This window comes from Stenella coeruleoalba (assembly GCF_951394435.1).
Source record: "Stenella coeruleoalba genome assembly, chromosome: 10".
Lineage (NCBI taxonomy): Eukaryota > Metazoa > Chordata > Mammalia > Artiodactyla > Delphinidae > Stenella > Stenella coeruleoalba.
In genome coordinates, this window is record NC_137156.1 from 103762651 (window position 1) to 103781587 (window position 18937).

The 18937-nt window shown below is 49.7% G+C and overlaps 1 protein-coding gene across 7 annotated transcripts in view; it reads left to right on the forward strand.

Moving 5' to 3' along the window:
* MGLL (monoglyceride lipase) overlaps positions 1-18937 on the forward strand; it is a 277335-nt gene that overhangs the window by 169500 nt on the left and 88898 nt on the right. For 4 of the 7 annotated variants that reach the window (XM_079933168.1, XM_079933169.1, XM_079933170.1 and 1 more), the window contains one exon: positions 5555-5699. In XM_079933168.1, coding sequence (XP_079789294.1) covers positions 5575-5699 — 125 coding nt within the window. In that variant the 5' untranslated portion in view covers positions 5555-5574. Of the gene's footprint in view, positions 1-4200; positions 4392-4971; positions 5092-5554; positions 5700-18937 lie in introns of those variants that run through there. The other 3 variants (XM_079933167.1, XM_079933173.1, XM_079933172.1) reach the window with 2 other exon arrangements.

The following is an 18937-nucleotide window of genomic DNA, read 5'->3' on the forward strand; positions in this document are numbered from 1 at the left end:
GTCAAAGAAGAATCTTGAAAGCAGCAAGAGAGAAAGGACACGTTGCCTGTAAGAGAAAAACAATTTGAATGACAGTGGATATCTCTTCAGATTCCATGAGGCCATAAGAGAGTGGCAAAACCTGTTTCAAGTCCTGAAAGAAAAGAACTATTAACCAGAATCCTATATCCAGCAAACATATCCTTCAGGAAGGAAGGGGAAATCAAGACATTCTCAAATGAAGGAAAATAAAGAGAATTTTTTTCCAGCAGACCTATCCTCAAAAAATGGCTAAAGTAAGTTCTCTAAACAGAAAGAAAATGATAAATTGATCCTTGGAATACCAGGAAGGAAAAAAAGAACATGGTGAGGAAAAATACATGGAAATAAAATAGGTTTTACTTTTCCTCTCGAGTTTTCTAAATTATATCTGATGGTCAAAGCAAAAATTATAACACAGTCTGATCTGTTTCTCAGAGTACATAAAGGAAATATTTGACAAATGTAGTATAAATGGGGGAGAGTGAAGGGACGTAAGGAGATGTTAGGTTTTTATAGTTCGCTAGAACTGGTAAAATGATATCAGTGAACATGATATATGTGTACATATATGTGTATATATGTAATATACATGCAATATATGCTCTCGCTATGTATTTGCAGTGCTAGAGCAACCACTAAAAGTCTATACAAAGAAATACACTCAAACACAGTACAGATAAATAAAAATGTATAGAATCATAAAACGATCCTGTTCCAGTAACCCACAGGAAGGCAAGAAAAATAAAACAGAAAAAGGAAAAAGAGAAATAACAGGAAACAAATAAAATGGTGGACTTAAGCCCTAACTTAACAATCGTTACAGTAAATGTTCTAAATATACCAATTAAAAGACAGAGGTTGGCAGAATTAATTTTTTTTAAATGAACCAACTATATGTTGCCTACAAGAAACTCCAAATATGATGATAGTCCATATGGAAAATCCCAAGGAAGCTACAAAAACAAACAACAACAACAAACACCCTCCTACTAAGTGAGTTCAGCAAGGTCAGAGGATACAAGATGAACCTACAAAAATCAGTTGTCTTTCCATGCACTGGAAGTGAATACATGGAAACCGAGATTAAAAATACATGACATTTACAATTATTTGAAAAAGAAAGATGTAAATGTGACAAAAGATGTATAAAACGTGTATACTAAAAACTATACGACACCGAGGGAATTCAAAGAAGACCTGAATAAATGGAGTGACATACCAAGAAGAATCAACATAGTAACAATGTCATCAGCATAATTGATGTGCATGTTTAACACAATTCCTATCAAAATCTTACCAAGACTTTTTATAGATATAGACAAGATTATTCTAAAATTTATATTGAAAGGTGAAGGAACTAGAATAGCTAAAAAATGTATAAACTAAGCATAAAGTGGGAGGAACCAGTTTATCCAATTTTAAGATTTCTTAGATTGCTACAATAATGAAGACAGTGAGGTCCTGATGAAGAAATAGACACATAGATCAAAACAGAATGGAGAATCCAGAAACAGATCTAACAAGTTGGGCAGAGTGATTTTTGACAAAGTTGCGAAACAGTTCAGTGGGGGGCAGGGGAAGCCTTTTCAGCAAACTGGAGCAATTGGACATCAACAGACAAAAAACACAAAAAACAAAACTGATCTAAGTCTCACACCTTATACAACAGTTAACTTAGACTAGATCAGAGGCTGAAATGTAAAATATAAAGAGAAAAACATAGGAGAAAATCTTCAGATGTAGTACGAGGTAAAGGGTTCTGAGACTTGACACCAAAAGCAAACTCTGTAAGCTGAAAAACTGATAAATTGTATCATAAAAATTAAAAACTTCTGCTTTGCAAAAGACCACATTAACAAGATGAAAAGACAAGCTACAAATGGGAAAAAATATTTGCAAATCATATCCAACAGATGATTAATATCTAAAATATAGAACTCTCAGGACTCAACAGTAAAAACTAAAACAAATAGAAACTAAAAAAAAATCCGATTAGAAAATGGTCAAAAGCCATGAAGAGGCATCCAGTAAATTAGATATACAGATGGCAAATAAGTACATAAATGATACTCAACATGAGCCATTAGACAAATGAAAATTACAATCGCAGTGAGATACCACCATATATCTAACAGAATGGCTAAACAAAAACAGAGAAACAGTGAACGGTAAATGCGGACAAGTTGATGAGAAACTGGATCTCTCATACATTTCTGGTGGGAATATGAAATGGGACAACCACTCTGAAATACGTTTTGGCAATCTCTTAAAAAACTAAGCATGCAGTTTCCATAGGGCCCAGCAATTGTACTCCAGGGCATTTATCCCAGAGACATGCAAAACCTGCAGATGAATGTTTACAGAAGTTTTATTCGTAGTAGCCAGACACTGAAAACAATCCAGACGTCCTTCACCTGGTAAACTGTTAAACCATGTGGCACGTCCATACCATGGGATACTACATGATAACCTGGAAATGCTGAAAGGAAAAAGCGAATCCTAAAAGGCTACACACTGTGCAATTCAATTTATAAAACTTCTTAAATTATAAAAGTTTAGAGATGGAGAACATCTTAGTGGTTACCAGGGGGTGTGGGGAGAGTGGGGATGGGAGAGCAGAGGGTGTAACTAGAAGAGGGCAACATGAGGGATCTTTGTGGGGTTGGAAGGTTATGTCAACATCCATATCCCAGTTGTGACATGGCCCTGTAGTTTTGCAAGATGTTATCTCTGGATTAAAGGGTACACAGTATCTCTCTGTATTATTTCTGAATTGAATCTACGTTTATATAATTGAATAATCGAGCCTACAATTTTCTCAAAATAAAAAGTTTAATTAAAAAAAAAAAAGCCAGATACGGAACAGCACAATCCCACTCTCCTAACTCCCAGTGTGGGTGCCGACCAACCCCCGTGCTCTCGTTTACGTTGGTAACCAAACTAGGAGAGACTCTTCAAGCTCTTAACCATCACTTCCACTGGGGTTCTGCTGAAAACTGTCCCCCAAACTTTCACAGTGTGTATTCAAAATCATGAGACGCTGGAGCTGGGAAAATGTGAAACAACTGCATACAGGGGACTTGGTGGGCTTTGGGTCCCCCACAATGTCCATTGGACCCCAATGGCCACTCCTTGGATAAATTCTAATCCAGGTGCTTGCAGCGTGACAGCCTCCGCCTCCGGGCTCTCTGCTCTGAGATGGCTGCTCCAGACTTGGCGTGCCTGGGTCCCGTCACTTAGCCACCCCTCTCCGCAGCGCTTACACCCAAGCGGCTTCTCAGCGGCTTCTCTCGTGGTATTTCTTAATTTGGAGCACAGGCCTTAAGCAGCCTGGGTCCCCCCCCTCAAGACGTGTGACCCTGAGATGGGAGTTTCTGGAGGACAGTGGTTCTTTTCAACACTGCTATGGTGTAAAGTTGTTTGTGAAAGAAGGAAGGACGCAAAGGCCTTCCGAGGTCAGTGTGAGCAGGGGCACCTGTCACTCAGGGACAGAGATACTGTCAGTCGTGGGTTGCAGGTGAGGAGACGAAGCCTCGCAGGCAAATTGGAGGTGCTAATGTTGAGCCCAGGTGGTCTAGACTGTGATCCAGTGCTGTCCCTGTGCCCCAGCTACGCTGCCAGCTGCACTGGAAGCTGTTCAGAATCCCCTGTTCCCAGGGGTTTTGTTAGGAGCCCAGGGAGGGTTTCTGGGGCAAGGCCTGCACTTGTCTGCCTCTACCCTACCTCTTGGGGGTTGTGCACATCCTCCCCCAAACCCCCAGCTTCTTGTGTGTGTGTCTGACTGTGTGGTGTGTGTGTGTGATGTGTGTGTGTCTCTGTCTGCATGGGGTGTCTGTGTCTGAGTGCCTCTCTGTTCCTTTTTATGTGTTATGTGGGTTTGTGTGTCTCTGTGGATCGCGTGTGTCTGTCTTTGTGTATTGAGTGTGTGTCCGTGCAGTTTGTTGTTTGCATGCGTGGTGCCCACGTGTTTGTATCTGTGGGGAGGTCTGTGTGCATGTGTGTCCCTGCATGTGTCTCTGTGCGGGTGGGTGTGCGCGCGTGGTGTGTGCGCGCGTGGGTGTGGCGTGTCCTCCCGCTCGGAGACTCCCGAGAGCCGACCCCGTTCGGGGAGTGACAGTCCCCGGCGCGGCCACCCCGGGGCGCGGCCGGCGGGGAGGAGCGCGTGGCGGGTCCGCCAGCCGCACACGTGGGCCCGGCGCCGCCTCTCGCGTTCCCACCCCCTCCGGCCGCCCCCGCCGAGAGCCGGGATAAGTGGCGGCGCGGACGCCGCGCCCTGTCTCTGCGGAGCCGGCAGCGCGCAGCTCTCCGGCCCTAGCCCGCCACAGACGAGGACCGCGCTCGGGGACGCGACAGCGGCGCTCGTGGCCCCGGTAACTGCCTCCCGTACCCGCCCCCGGCTGCCGCGCCGTCCCCGGGTGGGGCAGCCCCGGGTCCCCGCGTCCCCGCGTCCCCGCGTCTGGGCTCGGCGTGGGCTCCCGCGCCCCTGCGCGCGTGTGCGCGCGTGTCTGTGTGTGCATTGGTGCGCGCGCGCCCCGCTCCCCAGCAGCAGCCCCGAACCAACTTGGACCTGTCAACTCCGTGTCCCCGTGCCCGTCCGCGAGCAGAGCAGCTGGCAGCACCTCCAGAGACAGCGCGGGGCTGTGCTGCCTGCGCTGGTGGAGACAGGAGGGGAACAAAGTTTGTCGGGAGCCCGGGTGACTTTCCTCGGGGACCCGCATGTGTGCGTGTGCGGGGGGCCTGGGAGCGCGGAGCTGGTTCCCTGGCTTCCCGGGCAGTGGGCGCCGGGCTCCTGGCCCCCCTTCACGCCGCCTCAGTGGTTTGTTTAGGAAAAGTGATGGTCAACGAATAGTGGAGGCTCGCAGGCGCCCGCTGCCCGCCCCGCGGAGGGAGGGCGGCCCCGGAGGGCTGAGAGGGCGCCGCACCCTTCAAGCCCAGGCGGCATATGTGAGCCAGGGCTCTGAGGTGGGAACCTGTGACCGCGGAGTTGAGGGAACAGCCCGTGTTTGCCTGGCTCTAACTGTCAAGGCTGTGTGGTTGTGGACCGCAAAAGCCAGGACGTGATGGAAACAGGTTTGTCACGGCATCCTTGGAATTTCAGACAGGAGGAATTAATCGCAATATCATCCACCTCATTATCGTGCCCCTTTGAAACTTCCTTGGGGATTTTAAGATAGATGGGTCTTTTGCAGCTGGGTCTTTATACCCATAGAGCTGACTATAATTTCCACTTGATTACAGCTAAAGTAGTCTTTAAGATGAAGTTTCCTGAAATGATTTAAAATAAACACAGATGGGAAGGGGGAAAAAGCTGTAATGAGGCACTTAAAAAATAAAGTGAGCATTTTTCTTGAGAACGAATGGGATTTTTCAGTCTTAAGGAATATATATGTATTTTTAAAATCTTTGAAATGGAGGTTTTTTGTTTTTAACCTGCTTTAAAAACTTGTTGCTGACTCTGAACAAGGTTTCCCTCCTGATCTCTATGTGTTTTGCCATATCCCTGACTTTGGAATGTGTCCTTCTTCCTTCCCAGGACCTGAAGAGCCTTTCAGAATGCCAGAGGAAAGTTCTCCCAGGCGGACCCCGCAGAGTGTTCCGTACCAGGACCTCCCTCACCTGGTCAACGCCGATGGACAGTACCTCTTCTGCCGGTACTGGAAACCCTCGGGCACACCCAGGTAAGTCTCCCCCAGGTGCTACCCGGATGTGCCCTGGCGGGGGGGGGTTCATGTCCCCTCTGCCCCTTTGTGTGCAGCTCCCGTGCGGCCACTTTCTCCATGACCAACTTCACGTGCCATTTTAACATCAGGCACAGTGGGCTAACAGAACTGAGATGTATATATCTTTTTTTAAAATTAAGAAGCAGACGTTCTATTTTCATGATAACAACTAGGATACGGATCCTACCGTATGGCAGTTTTCAGAAATTCCACATGACTTTATTTTTTGTACTGGAGTTGATTTCCTGTTGTACAGGCATTCCTTTAAAATCCAACCCAGCAGGTATAGAAAACCACCTAATCAGATAAGATCAAAATAATGGATATGTAGTAACTTTTGTTCTCTTTTCCTGTTTGAGTATGAGCTTCAGAAGGTGTCATACCTGTGTAACAGAGAGAAAGGGGTCTGGGTGTTTCCTTCTGATTTCTTGCCAGCTCAGTTACTTTGTACATTTTCCATCAAGGACTTGTCTTGCTCTTAGAAGCAGGCGTTGGGACCTGCACACAGTAAGATAGCTGGTCTCCTGCTTCCCTCCTCTTGCACGAAATAGGGAAAACCCTGCTTGTTTGCGTTGTTCAGGGAAAGAAATTATTTGTGGTAACCAATTGGCCTAGTGAAAAGTGAACATTTTCTGTTCCATGGACATGTTACCTGTTTCACAGGCCTGTTGTCTCCTAGGGGACATGTATGGTGTGCTGTGGCTTATAGGATTGTGTCTCCCTTTGTGTTTCAGTCATCACCCAACCCTAGTACAGATACAAAATTCCTCCTACATTTTCAACAAGGTGTGTATAATCCAGGTAGCTGCACATTAAAAAACAAAAACAAAAGCAGAGATATGGACTTTAAAGACCTAGTTTAAAATCATAGCTTCAGGGCAGCTATATAAACCGGCTATTGTAATGGGCAGTTAAGAGTTCCTACAGGGCTTCCCTGGTAGCGCAGTGGTTGAGAGTCCGCCTGCCGATGCAGGGGACATGGGTTCGTGCCCCGGTCCAGGAAGATCCCACATGCCGCAGAGCGGCTGAGCCCATGAGCCATGGCCGCTGAGCCTGCGCGTCCGGAGCCTGTGCTCCGTGACGGGAGAGGCCACAACAGTGAGAGGCCCGCGTACCGCAAAAAAACAAACAAACAAAAAAAGAATTCCTACAGGTCTGGCCATGTCCTTCTTAAAGATTTCCTCTACAGGAGAGAGTGTGTGTGTATGTGCATGTGTGTCAGACGGGGAGGTGGGGTTGTCAAGCATTATCATTAATTCTCCATTCTGACTTAATTGGCAGTACAAGTGCACACTCTTGGTTTAATTTCTAACAACTTCGTGGTATGTGGTGCATTATTTGATCAATATACAAAAAGAGGACAAAGAATTGGGAGCTAAGTTTGTGATGTTTGAGTCTCAGACGTTGGGGGCTTTCCTGGTTAAGTGGGGAGGTTGTCCTCGCTGGAGGTTGATGGAAGGGAGACCCTGCGGTCCTCAAATGGGCGGGGCGGTGCTGCGTGGGTGGGCCAAGGCAGAATGGCTGCCCTTCCCTGGGCTGTGAGTGGTTTTCACAGTCTCCACCCTGAGTCGCCCTGTGGGGAGCTCTGTGCTCCCTCGCTTTTGCTCTAGTTAGAGATGGCAAACGCCACTCCCAGTTGTTTAAACCGAGTGTCTCTTGGGGTTAGTGTTTACCTTGCAGAGGACGCTGATGGGAATAAGAACAGGGGCCGATGGTTGAGGCAGCTGGGCCCTGGGCTTTGGAAGAGAAGCTGCCCGCCTACCTGCTCGACCTCCACCCCCTGAGATGATGCAGGTCGATAAACTCCCTCTGGGATTGGCCCCCCTCTGTCAGGGGGTCCTTAAAACATTTCACCACCAGCCCTGACCAATTGGAAAGTCCTGGAGGCCCCCCGCGGTGACAGATGCCGCATCCTGGCGTCCTGGGGGAGGGGTCAGGGCAGGCCGAGTGGTGAGGACGCAGCGGGGGCCTCAGGGCAGAGGTCTGTGCTGGCTGGTGAGGGAGCGTGTCCCTGTCAGAGAAGCTGAGCCCAGCTGCTCTGGCAGATAGCAGTGTGGCAGCCCAGCCCTCTTGCTGCTCTGGGACAGCTCTGCTGCTTCGTGTCAGCACGGCTGCCTCTAGGAGCGGGAGGGGACCACTGGCCTCCCCTTTCCCCTCCAGGGAGTGTCCTCCATGGTCTTTCCCCCAGTTAGCTCAGAGTCTTGTCTGCTCTAATCGGCGGGGAAAACACCAGCAAATGTCCCTTTTCTCTGCTCCTCTTAAAAAATCTTTCCCGCAGAGGCCCTTGGGACCTCAGAAGCCACTGTCTTACAGACTGTGTCCAGCAGAGGGGTCGGTGCCTGTCTCTCTTAGTTGGCACTGGGATGGGTTGGATTTCTGGTCAACAAGTTGGGCCTGTTCAGAACACCTGCCAGAACATTCAGCCCCCGGAGGATTTGCTGGGTTCCCAGACCAGCTCTGCAGGCGGCTCAGAGCGACCCAGGGTCATGGCATCAACCACACTGGGAAGTCGGCTTAACCTGCTGATGGAAACATCGTGTCTCTACAAATGCTGGCTTCCTCACCCTGGGCCCTGGGGTCGCTGTTCCCATGTGTGTGTCCAAACTCAGTGTTGTTTTTAACAGAGCTGGCCAGACACTCGGTCTTTAATCACTATACCAGAGGTTCGCTTGGTTCCGCCAAGGCAGATTCGTGCTCATCTAGTAGTATGTTCTGTAAGTATCGTGTGTTCTGGAGTCCGGACTAGTCTCTTAGATGTGATCTCGTTTTATCTTCACGTCAACCTGTGGGGCAGATGTTATCATTGTTTTCCCTCTTTTAAAGCTGGTCCAACTGCATTTTGTCCACATTCCTCTGGTTCCAAGTCTCTTACTAAGGAAGACAGACTTTTGTCTAAGTACTGTCTTCCTGATAAATTCTTATATTTTTTGTTAGGGGGAAGGTCACTTCTTATGGTAAAGAGGAATAGAATAATTAATCCTCCCTAATTGTTTCTTCATAATATATTAAAAGTGGGAAATAGATTGAGATATGATCCATTCTGAAACAAAACCTTCGGATGGCCTGGGGACTGGCTGCCTTACCGAGACTCGGTACTTTGGAATTGTAAAATACTGGTTCTTCAGCAAGTTTCCACTGATGGTGTTTTCAGGGTAGTGGAGACTAGCCCAGGTGAGGCTTGAGTTGCTCTGTGGCTCTCGTGCCCTTGGGTAGTATTCCACACCCTTGGATTCAGTCCACCATGGGCCCTCAGTCCACTTAAAGGGCAACTTTGCATTAACTTCTGGATGTTACTCAGCCATCCTGCCCCACAGGATGAATGCCTGGGCAACATCACCGGGGGGTCTGAAACAATACTCAGTTGGATGACTTGGCTGCAAAGAAGTCCTCCCTTGGTTCTGCTGGACCAGGAGGGCTAGAGAGCTCGCTGTAATTGTGTGATCGCACAGCTGCCACCTTCTGGGCGGTTAGTTCCCGGCGTGGACCGGTCATGCCCAAGGCCGGCGTGAAATAGACACTTGTGGACTCAATGCCCAGATGCTCCTTTGAGCAGGGGCTCCCCTCGCGCTGAGTGTGCTCTGTCTCGGAGGAGCACCCCGCCCCCGCCCAACGCTGAGGCACTGACCAGGCTCTCCTGCAGCTTCTGTGGTGATAACAGCCAGTGTACCGAGGGAGCCGTTTCAAAGAGCGCTGTCCCTCCACGGGCCGATGGCCTGATGCAGATGCCTGGGTGACTCCTCAGTGGAAGCTCCAGAGCCCCTGCCTTTGCGGGGACCTCCCAACCTGAGCCCCGGAGCCCCTTCTGCAGTCTGCCTGGCTTTGCCCGCTTCTCCTTTCTTGCCTCCACTCAGGAGCTGGCCTTCCTCCAGTGACCCCGTGGCCACTGGTTGCCGTGGACGCCTCCTCTCCCCTCCCCAGCTCCACGCGTCCAAGCTGCCCCCTCGCAGTCTCAGCCGGTGTGGTTGTCAGGACTTTCCTCTTGGTGACAGGGTGCTGGGAGTGGGGCCCATGGCAGGGGCTGGACTAAGGAGGGTGGCGTGGCGTCGTTTCGGGAACGTACCTGTGTTCTCAGAGCCATGGCTGTTGGTGGATCTAGAATCAACAAGCCAAGGCCCCTTCTCCCCTCTTTATTCCCATTCCCCAGAACGGGGCTCAGCTGACATCCCCTACCCCTGCTCTACCCTTTACTGGGTCACTTTGCTCCCTTTCAGACACGAGGCCTTCGCAGTCTGTGTCTGGAGTTTCGGGCGATGCCGTCTTAGGGCACTTCCTCCCACCTATGCACATTTACCTGGAGAAGAAGCCATTCCCTGAAGCTGGAATATATTTAAATGCTAGAGAACGTCCTCCCTTCCTGCCACCCCTCACGATGTCCTTCCATCAGTCACCAACCACTTGGGTGTGGCATCTGTGACTCCAGGAGCTGGGCCCCTCCCGGCCAAGCTGGTCCAGACCACAGAGAGGCAGAGTGTCCATCATCTGGTTGGACTTGATTTCCAGCGCCCGCCCTCTGGAAATTCTGTTCCCTTTGATCAGATTGGCGCCTGCCCGTCCTCCCCTCCGCCTTAGGCTTTCCCATCAGGTTGTGTGTCAGTTACTTGGTGCCTTTCTCCCCGCTGCTCACGGTGTGGGTTCAGTGTCCTGGGCAGCATTCCCCGTTCTGTGTTTCCTGCAGTGTTTCTCCCTCCCTGTGGGCCCCTGCAGCCCTCGTGACCCCACCCCCTCTGAACTCCTGCCGCCTGTGTGGCTAGGCGTCACCGAATCACTTACCTTTGGTTGGTACATCCCCAGGGCCAAGCAAATCACATCCTTTCACTGTCCCTAAAAGTAGCCACTTTGAACTCCATTCGCTTGGTCTCCATGGGCGTGAGGGCCACCACGCATCTAGCTCCCAGCCCAGCCCCTTGGACCTTCCCCCAATTGTGAGGGTCTGGGATAGCTCTTGGGCTCCCCAGAGCCTCTGCAGGAAGGCAAGCCCTGAGGGCTCAGCTCCGTGAGTATCCGCTCTTCGCGCTTACCCATAGCCACACTGCCACCCAAAAAGTCGGTTAGCAGACCCTGATTTATTGAAGCCTGCGTGTCCCAGACAGAGCTGGGCACCAGGGTGGGGAGAGAGGAGCAAAGGCCGCTGTGTTTCAGGAAGCGGTGGGTGTAGTTATTGTACGAGGGGCAGGTACCTGGAGACGGGACCACTGCTGGCCACACAACACCTTGGTGTAAGTTAGACAAAGGAGCCAATCCAGGTAGACGTGGCCTCACAGGTGTGAGGTTTGGTGAGCAGAGCGTGGCTGGATTTCAGCTCCTACTCATCCTTCCAGCCAGCGCCCTTGAACGGTATTGCACCTGTGAGAAGGGCGTGCAGGGCAGGGAACCAAGTGAAGCTAGAAAGGTGGGCGGGTGGGGCCAGGCGCCCAGGGTCCTGAAGGCCAAGCTGCAGCCTTGAACTTGAGCCTCAAGGGCTGGATGGGGAGCCACGGACAGGTGTTAGGCCAGGCAGTGGTGCAGTCAGGCATGTGACCTGGACAGCCAGCTGGGTGGTGTTTGCCATCATCCAGGTGGCAGGTGAAGGGGGCTGAGTCAGGCGTGGCAGTGGCACCTCAAGTGGCAAGGGACTGACCGTGTGTGGCGGTGATGGTGGGGGGGGGGCTCCCAGGTGTCTCCCTGGGTGACGGCGCACAGGGGGCACCTTTAGATTGCTCTGCTCTGAAGACGCGGGGCTGCCCTCTGCCTGTGGCGACATGTGGCACTCCAGGCGCCGTGGGGCACCTTGCTGGAGCATCCTTGATAAGCCAGTAGGAGAAGTGGAGGAGAGGTATCGGGGCCGCAAAACGAACCACACTGCGAGCGTCACCAGTAAGATACGAATGCGGGGGCGGGTGGTTTCCTGAAGGTAAGAAAGGAGTCCTTCCTGGCTTCCACCTTCTCCCCACGCCGAAGAATCAAAAACCGCCCTTGACTTATACGTGTTGGCTCGTGAAATTTCTACGTGGACACTGAGAAAATGGACCTTACTATGCGTTTTGTAGCAAGGACATTATTTTTAATGCGATCACTGCCTTCCAGTACGACTTCAGATTTCTCTTGCCTATTTTAAGAATTTCCAAAAGTTCCTTCCCCTTGTAAGGAGCCGCTGGTCCTCCTCCTGGTGCTTCTGCCATTCTTACAGCGCAGCAAACTGCCTTAGTTTTAAATAGGGCATCTCTTCTGGGCTTTTCTTTTTTTTTTCTTAAGATTCTTCAAACAGCAAAGATCTTTTGATGGCGAGAGGAAAGGCCGCAGCTATTCTTGCAGCTGATTTTTCCAGCAGCTACGTTAAGGGATGATTTTTTCCAGTTGCTTTGAGAATGTTCTGCAGATACAAGTCTGTCTTTGTTTGCAGTGGAGATGAAGAAAAAAATAGCAAAATAAGCTGCTTCCTGAACGAGAGCCATGTTCACCATTGTCTGTCTCTTGGCACCTTTTAGGTAGAGATGCTGATCCCAGGCACACTTTGTCCCCCAGGGCCGGCCAAACATGGGTTATTGTCAATGGGGAAGCGGTCCTTAGCGGTGCGAATCTTTGCGGCTGGGATCACAGGATGACCCTTGTCCCATATTCAGGGTCAGCCAAGCCTCTTGTTGGAGGCGGTGCCTTCACTTCACACAGGCTTGTTCACTGGGGTGGGGGTGGGGAGGCAGTGGTGGCCATCGAGTGGGGCTGGGGGTGGCGTTTTCTCTGTATGGAGGGCCTGGTCCACTCGCAGAGGGGCGGGTGCAGGGAAGAGGGCCGCCGGAGGAGCTTGCTCTGTGTCACGTTGTTGGGTCTCACGGCAGCCGTCCCTCCCCCACTTTGCTGGCCATCAGTCTCTGCTCTCGCGTTTGGCAGGCTCTCTGGTATGCAGGGGTGGAAAGTTTCTCACCTTCCTCAGAAAGGTTCAAAGGAGCTCTTCTCCTTAACCTTCTGGAAGGAAAGGGGGAGGAGGGAGGAAGAGGAGGGGCAGAACAGGAGGAGGGTTTGGGCACTGCGTCCTCCCTGGGGGCTTCCCACGGCTGGTGGAGGGTTTAGTGGGTGGAGTTTGCGGACCTGTTGACATCATGATGGGCGAGTATATGCCGTTTCCCAGAAAGGACGGTGGATCACAGACTTGCCCAGACTGTCCAGGTCGGGGCGGCCCGTGACCCCAGCACTCGGTGCAGCCTCATCACGTGCAGGGGAGGTGGCTCAGAGGGTGAGCATGGTCACCCAGGGGCTGGCGGGGCCAGAGGGCAATCCTGGAGTTCTTCCGCCCCACCCTGTCTCTCAGAAGCTGCTCCCACACCTTCCTCTTGGGGGTTTAAAGCACAGATCAGCCCTTCCCAGTAAGCGTTTAAACAAATGTCTGGCTTGGGGCCCGGCTTAGAGAGGTCCTAATTGCCACCCTTCTCCCCGCCCCCTGCCCCCACCAAAGGAATCATTTCCCACACCTCTGTCCTGGTGGTTCTGTTTTCAGTGGTGAAGAGTGTGTGGGCACCTGTGCGGTGCCCAGGGGGCTGAGGAGCGGGGGTAGACGGACCTCAAGAGGACGCAGGAGACTGACTTAGACCCAGAGGTGGGAGGAGAAGCCCGGAGGCCTCTAGGAACAAAAGAGAAGAAGCGGAGGAGATGGGGGCCCCGAGTGGAGTGGGGGGAGGGTGGAAGAAAGAATGTCGAGAGAAGGAGCTGGAAGGCAGGGAGGAAGCTGCAGGCTGGGTCACCCCGGGCTCTGGTCAGGCTCTCCTGGTCAAAGCAGGCCAGTTTCCCCCAGGCTGTCCACGGCGGCTGGATTAGAGATGAAAGGCCCCCCGCTTAGGAAGCGCTGCCTTTGGACATTTTAGGAGCTCCGCTCTGTTCTTCCTGTTGAGTCACTCTTGTAGAGGTATGTGCACAGCTGGGTGGTGCAGCAGAGAATGGCGAAGACCATGGAGCCAGGCCCCAGGACCAGCCTGAGTCCACACGGACGGCGTGGGGGCCGTCACTGGACCAGTGTGTTGGTCTTCTCACCTTTACCCCAGGTGATTATACGGTTAGACATCAGTGGGTGGTCAGCGCCTGGCACCCGGTAATGAGATGTGTGTCCTCTTTGCCTCCACCGTCTGGCTGGTGAGCTCTGGGGACCGTTGGCTTGTCTGTTACTCACCACCCTTCCTTATTCCCCTCCACCCTCTTGTCCAGCATCAGTCACAGAGACCCAGAGGCAAAGCAGTAACCTTTTTTTTTTTTTTTTTTTTTTTTTTGTGGTACGCGGGCCTCTCACTGTGTGGCCTCTCCCGCTGCGGAGCACAGGCTCCGGACACACAGGGTCAGCGGCCATGGCTCACGGGCGCAGCTGCTCCGTGGCATGTGGGATCTTCCCGGACCGGGGCACAAACCCGCGTCCCCTGCATCGGCAGGCGGACTCTCAACCACTGCGCCACCAGGGAAGCCCAAAGCAGTAACCTTTATTAACTCCACCTTGACCTCTCTCCCCATGTTGCAGGCTGTGTGCTTTCCGCAGTCTCCAGGTTTTGACTTTTTTTTTTCCTTAACAGTTAAAACTCAGTTCCATTCCAGTGAGATTTGAAACTCCGCGATAAACTTCTGTAGATGCTTAGTTTACCAAGGCATGGGGAAGCCGTTGGTGGTGAAATTCTTTTTTGAGACAACACATAGGTAGCCAATTAGATACTTTCTTTAATGTCACACGAGACCTCTGTGACAGTGTTTGTGGTGTCACTCTAGACTGGCTGGAGGACCAAATGAGTCTTAGGGAGGCTGGGGGCCAGTGCAGACAGACCCACCCGCTTCTCAGAGTCCCATCTCCAGTGGCCTCAGTGCTTGTCGTGTGTTTCTCCTTTGGTCCCGATCGTGGGCCGGGGTGTGTGGAGATGCTTGTGCTACAGAATGAGCCTGTGCTGCAAGGGCCGTCCTGGCACCTGCCGCGTCTGCAGTGGCAGGGTGGTCGGTGCATCAGGGATTCTCTGGGTTGGCGCCCTGTGCTGGACTCAGCCGGGCAGTCCTGTGCTAGTCTTGACTGGGCTCTCCATGTGTCTCTGTGCAGGACTGGCAGCTGGCGGGGGCCTGCTGGTCTCAAGTGTCTGGCCCTGGCAGGCTGGTGGCGGGAGCACGTCTGTCCTTCCCCACATCCCCTGTCCTCCTTTCCCAGGCCGTTAGGGTGGCAGTGTCTCGTGAGCAGCAGCGCGCTTTCCCGGTCTCTGCTTGTGTCGAGTTTGCAAATGTCGAAGTCAGTCAGCCCGGAGGCGGTGGGGACACATCCACGGAGCAAGGCGAGGGGAGGATGGTTTGTGGCCATTGTTGAATCTATAGCATTCAACAGTAGGAAAGGTTTTTGTGCTCAGATTTGGGAAACCAGGGTTGAAATTTTATTTCTGCCTCTGAGTGACTCTAGACAAGGTACCCTCCATTAGACCTTCCAGCAAGTTCCCAGAGGGTTTTGTATTTTATGTAACTCTGGTGTGTTTTGCATCTCATAGTGGTAGAACAACCTGTGAGCTTCTCCAGGGCAGAATTCATGCTTCCTTAGTGCGTGCCCCTTGTAGACTTTCGTGCCTGGCACAAACTAAGGGATCTAAACATGTTTGTTGAATGAATGAATGAACTTCCCGTATTTAGAGTAAGATGATTGGGCTAGATGAGTCTCAAAAATCCCTTCTGGCATGGTTTTCGAGGAAAAGAACCGAGCATTTCCATCAAGTGTAGGTCAGAGGGGCTAACTGTTTGTGCAGGAAATGCAGCACCTAAATCCAGAAGCACGAGTGAAGAAGTTAGTAACACCTAGGATGGGAACATTCCCTACAGGTGATCCCCTGGGATACTAGGTGGCTGGGTTTTAGCCAATTTAACTTTGAAGTAAAGGTCTGTGTGTGAAGACACACCTACGGGTGAGAACTGCAGGACAGCAGACAGTGTTTTCCCTGTTAGCACAGAAGTCAGCGTGGACACCAGAATCTGGAGTGGTGTCAGCTTCCCCTTGATGTGGGGGATGATTCAGTGGGCGTTAACTGAGCTCCAGATGTAAACTCAGCGCTGTGGTAGACAGCGATGGGGGGTCCTCAAAGCGACGTGGAGACTCAGGGTCTGCTTGACTGCAGACCTCCAATCCCATGAGGTTTTTCTGAACATCTTGTGCGTGCCGTGTCTCATTCTGGTTTGGAGATATGGAAATGAAACAGCCCCCGTCTGCCTTTGAAGACATCGCCCCACATTTATCAGGGAGACAGTTCCAAGCACCGTGGGAGTTTGCTTGTGAGGGCAATGCATTTGGGGGGAGGGGGTGGTTTCAGGGAAAAGTTGAGGTGACTTTAAGCCGGCCCTTGAATGTGGTTGGAGAAACCACTTTCACACAGGCATGGAGGTATGTTCTGAAAACGACAGGAAGTCTTTGGAAACTATAGTCTACGGTACATGGCAGAAGGAGAGTTTGGAATCACTGGTTCAGGAGCCTGAATTTGAATGGCCCTTGTATTAGTCTGCTAGGGCTGCCATAACAAAATACCACAGACCTGGTGGCTTAAACAACAGAAGTGTATTTTTCTCACAGTCCTGAAGGCTGAAGGTCCACGATCCAGGTGCTGGTTGGGTTGGTTTCTGGTGAGAGCTCTCTTCTGGCTTGCAGATGGCCACCTTCTCTCTGTTTCTTCACGTGATCTTTCCTCTGTGAGTCTTTCCTCTAATTGGGTAAATCTTCCATGATTGAACTTGGATGAGGATCCTGACTTTTCACTTATTTGCTTCTCTGTGATTCCATGGTAGATGCCCCAGCCTGTCTGAAGTTGCCTTTGCCTTGATGTCTTGTGTCTAAGACCACCTGGTTTCAGCAAACCCTACTGGCCGGCTGGCCTGAGGCAGGTTCAGACACAGGAGTGGGAGATACCAGGGACAAGCTCTGTCAGTACTGTGCAGACCCAGTAGTTGCCTTCTCTCTAGCCATTCCTCTTTCTTTCTTACTGATTTTTGTCCCCGGGGTGGGAGGGGCAGCGGTATGACTCATGATTGGAATATTTACACCTGATTAAAACCATTCTCACTTACCAGTGTTATTTGTAGCTAGAGGTGGCTATAGGACCAGTATATCTCCTTAAGACACTAGGAAAAGAACAGTAAATTAAACCTAAAGCAAGCAGAAGGAAGGAAATAATAAAGATGAGAGCAGAAATTAATGAGGTAGAGAATAGAGAAACCATAGAGAAAATAAGCGAATCCAAAAGTTGGCTGTTGGAAAAGCTCAACAAAACTGACAAATCTCTAGATTGATCGAGAAGAAAAGGGAGAAGACTCAAATTACTAGAATCAGAAATGAAAGAGGAAACCTTAGTAGCAATCTTGCATAAATAAAAAGTTATAAAGGAATAGTACGAGCAGTTGTACACCAGGTACAGTTAGGTAACTTAGACAAAGGGAACACGTTTCTAGAAAGATGCAGACTAGCAAAACCGACCTAAGAAGAAATGAAAAAGATCGGAATAGACTTGTAACAAATAATGAGATCTAATTAATAAGCAAAACAACTACCCACAAAGAGAAGCCCAGGCCCAGATGGCTTCACTATTGAAATCCGCTAAGTATGTAAAGAAGAATTAATGCTAATTATTCACAGATTTTTCTTAGAAGAGGAAGCACTTCCCAACTCATTCTAAGTGGCCATTATTACCGGGATACCAAAAGCAAACAAAGACATGCAAGAAAAGAAAACTACAGGCTAATATTTCTTATAAACATGGATGCAGAAATCCTCAGTTAAATACTAGCAAGCTGAATCCAACAACAGAAAAAAGAATTATACAATATTACCAAGTGAGATTTATCCTCAGAATGCAAGGACGGTTTAATATCTGAAACTCAGTAACTACAATACACTATGTTAGTAAAATAAAAAAAAACTCACATGATCATCTCAGTATATGCAGAAAGTGTTTGACAGAATCCAACACACTTTCATGATAAAAACATCCAACAAACTGTGAATTGAGGGGACCTTCCTCAGCCTGATAAAGAACAATGACAAAAGTCTCAAGCTAATACCATACTTAATGATAAATGACCGTATGCTTTTCTCCTAAGATAAGGAACAAGACAAGGATGTCCATCTTACCACTGCTATTCATCACTGTACTGAGGGTCTAGTTATGGCAGTTAGGCAAGAAAAAGAAAAGGGATCCAGATTGAAAAGGAAGAACTAAAACTATCTCTATTTGCAGATGACATGATCTTGTATGTAGTAAATCCTAAGGAATCCACTAAAAACTATTAGAACTAATAAATGAATTCAACAAGACTGGAAGATACAAGATGAATATATAAAAACCGATTGTAGGGCTTCCCTGGTGGCGAAGTGGTTGAGAGTCTGCCTGCCATTGCAGGGGACACGGGTTCGTGCCCCGGTTCGGGAAGATCCCACGTGCCGTGGAGCGGCTGGGCCCGTGAGACATGGCCGCTGAGCCTGCGCGTCTGGAGCCTGTGCTCCGCAACGGGAGAGGCCACAACAGTACTGAGGCCCATGTACTGCAAAAAAAAAAAAAAATTTTAAAAAATCGATTGTATTTCTACATACATGCAGTGAACAATCTGAAAATGAAATTAAGACAATTTCATTTAAAAGAGCATCAGAGAGAATAGAAGTGCTTACAAGTAAATTTAACAAAAGAAATGCAAAACTTGTACTCTGAAAACTGCAAAACATTGCTGAGAGAAGTTAAAGAAAATCCAAATGAGTGTAAAGACATTCCATATTCATGGATTGGAAGACTTAATATTGTTAACATGGCAGTACTCCCCAAATCCCTATGAGAATCCCAGATGGCTTCTTTCTGGAAATTGATCAGCTGTTTGTAAAATTCATGTGGAAACTCAAGGGGCCCAGAAAAGCCAAAACAATCTTGAAGAAGAAGAACAAAGTTGGAGGACTCACATTTTCTGATTTCAAAACTTACTATAAAACAACAGTAATCAAACCAGTGCGCTATTGGCTTGGCATAAGGATGGACAAGAATTGAGAGTCCAGGAAAACCCATATATCTATGACTAATTGATTTTTGACAAGAATTCCAAAAGAACTCAATAGGAAAATGATAGTCTTCTCAACAAATGTTGCTGGGACACTTGGATATCTGCATGCAGAGGAAGGAAGTTGCACCTCTTCCTCACACAAAAGTAAACTCAAAAACCTAAATGCAAGGGCTACAACTGTAAAACTCGCAGAAGAA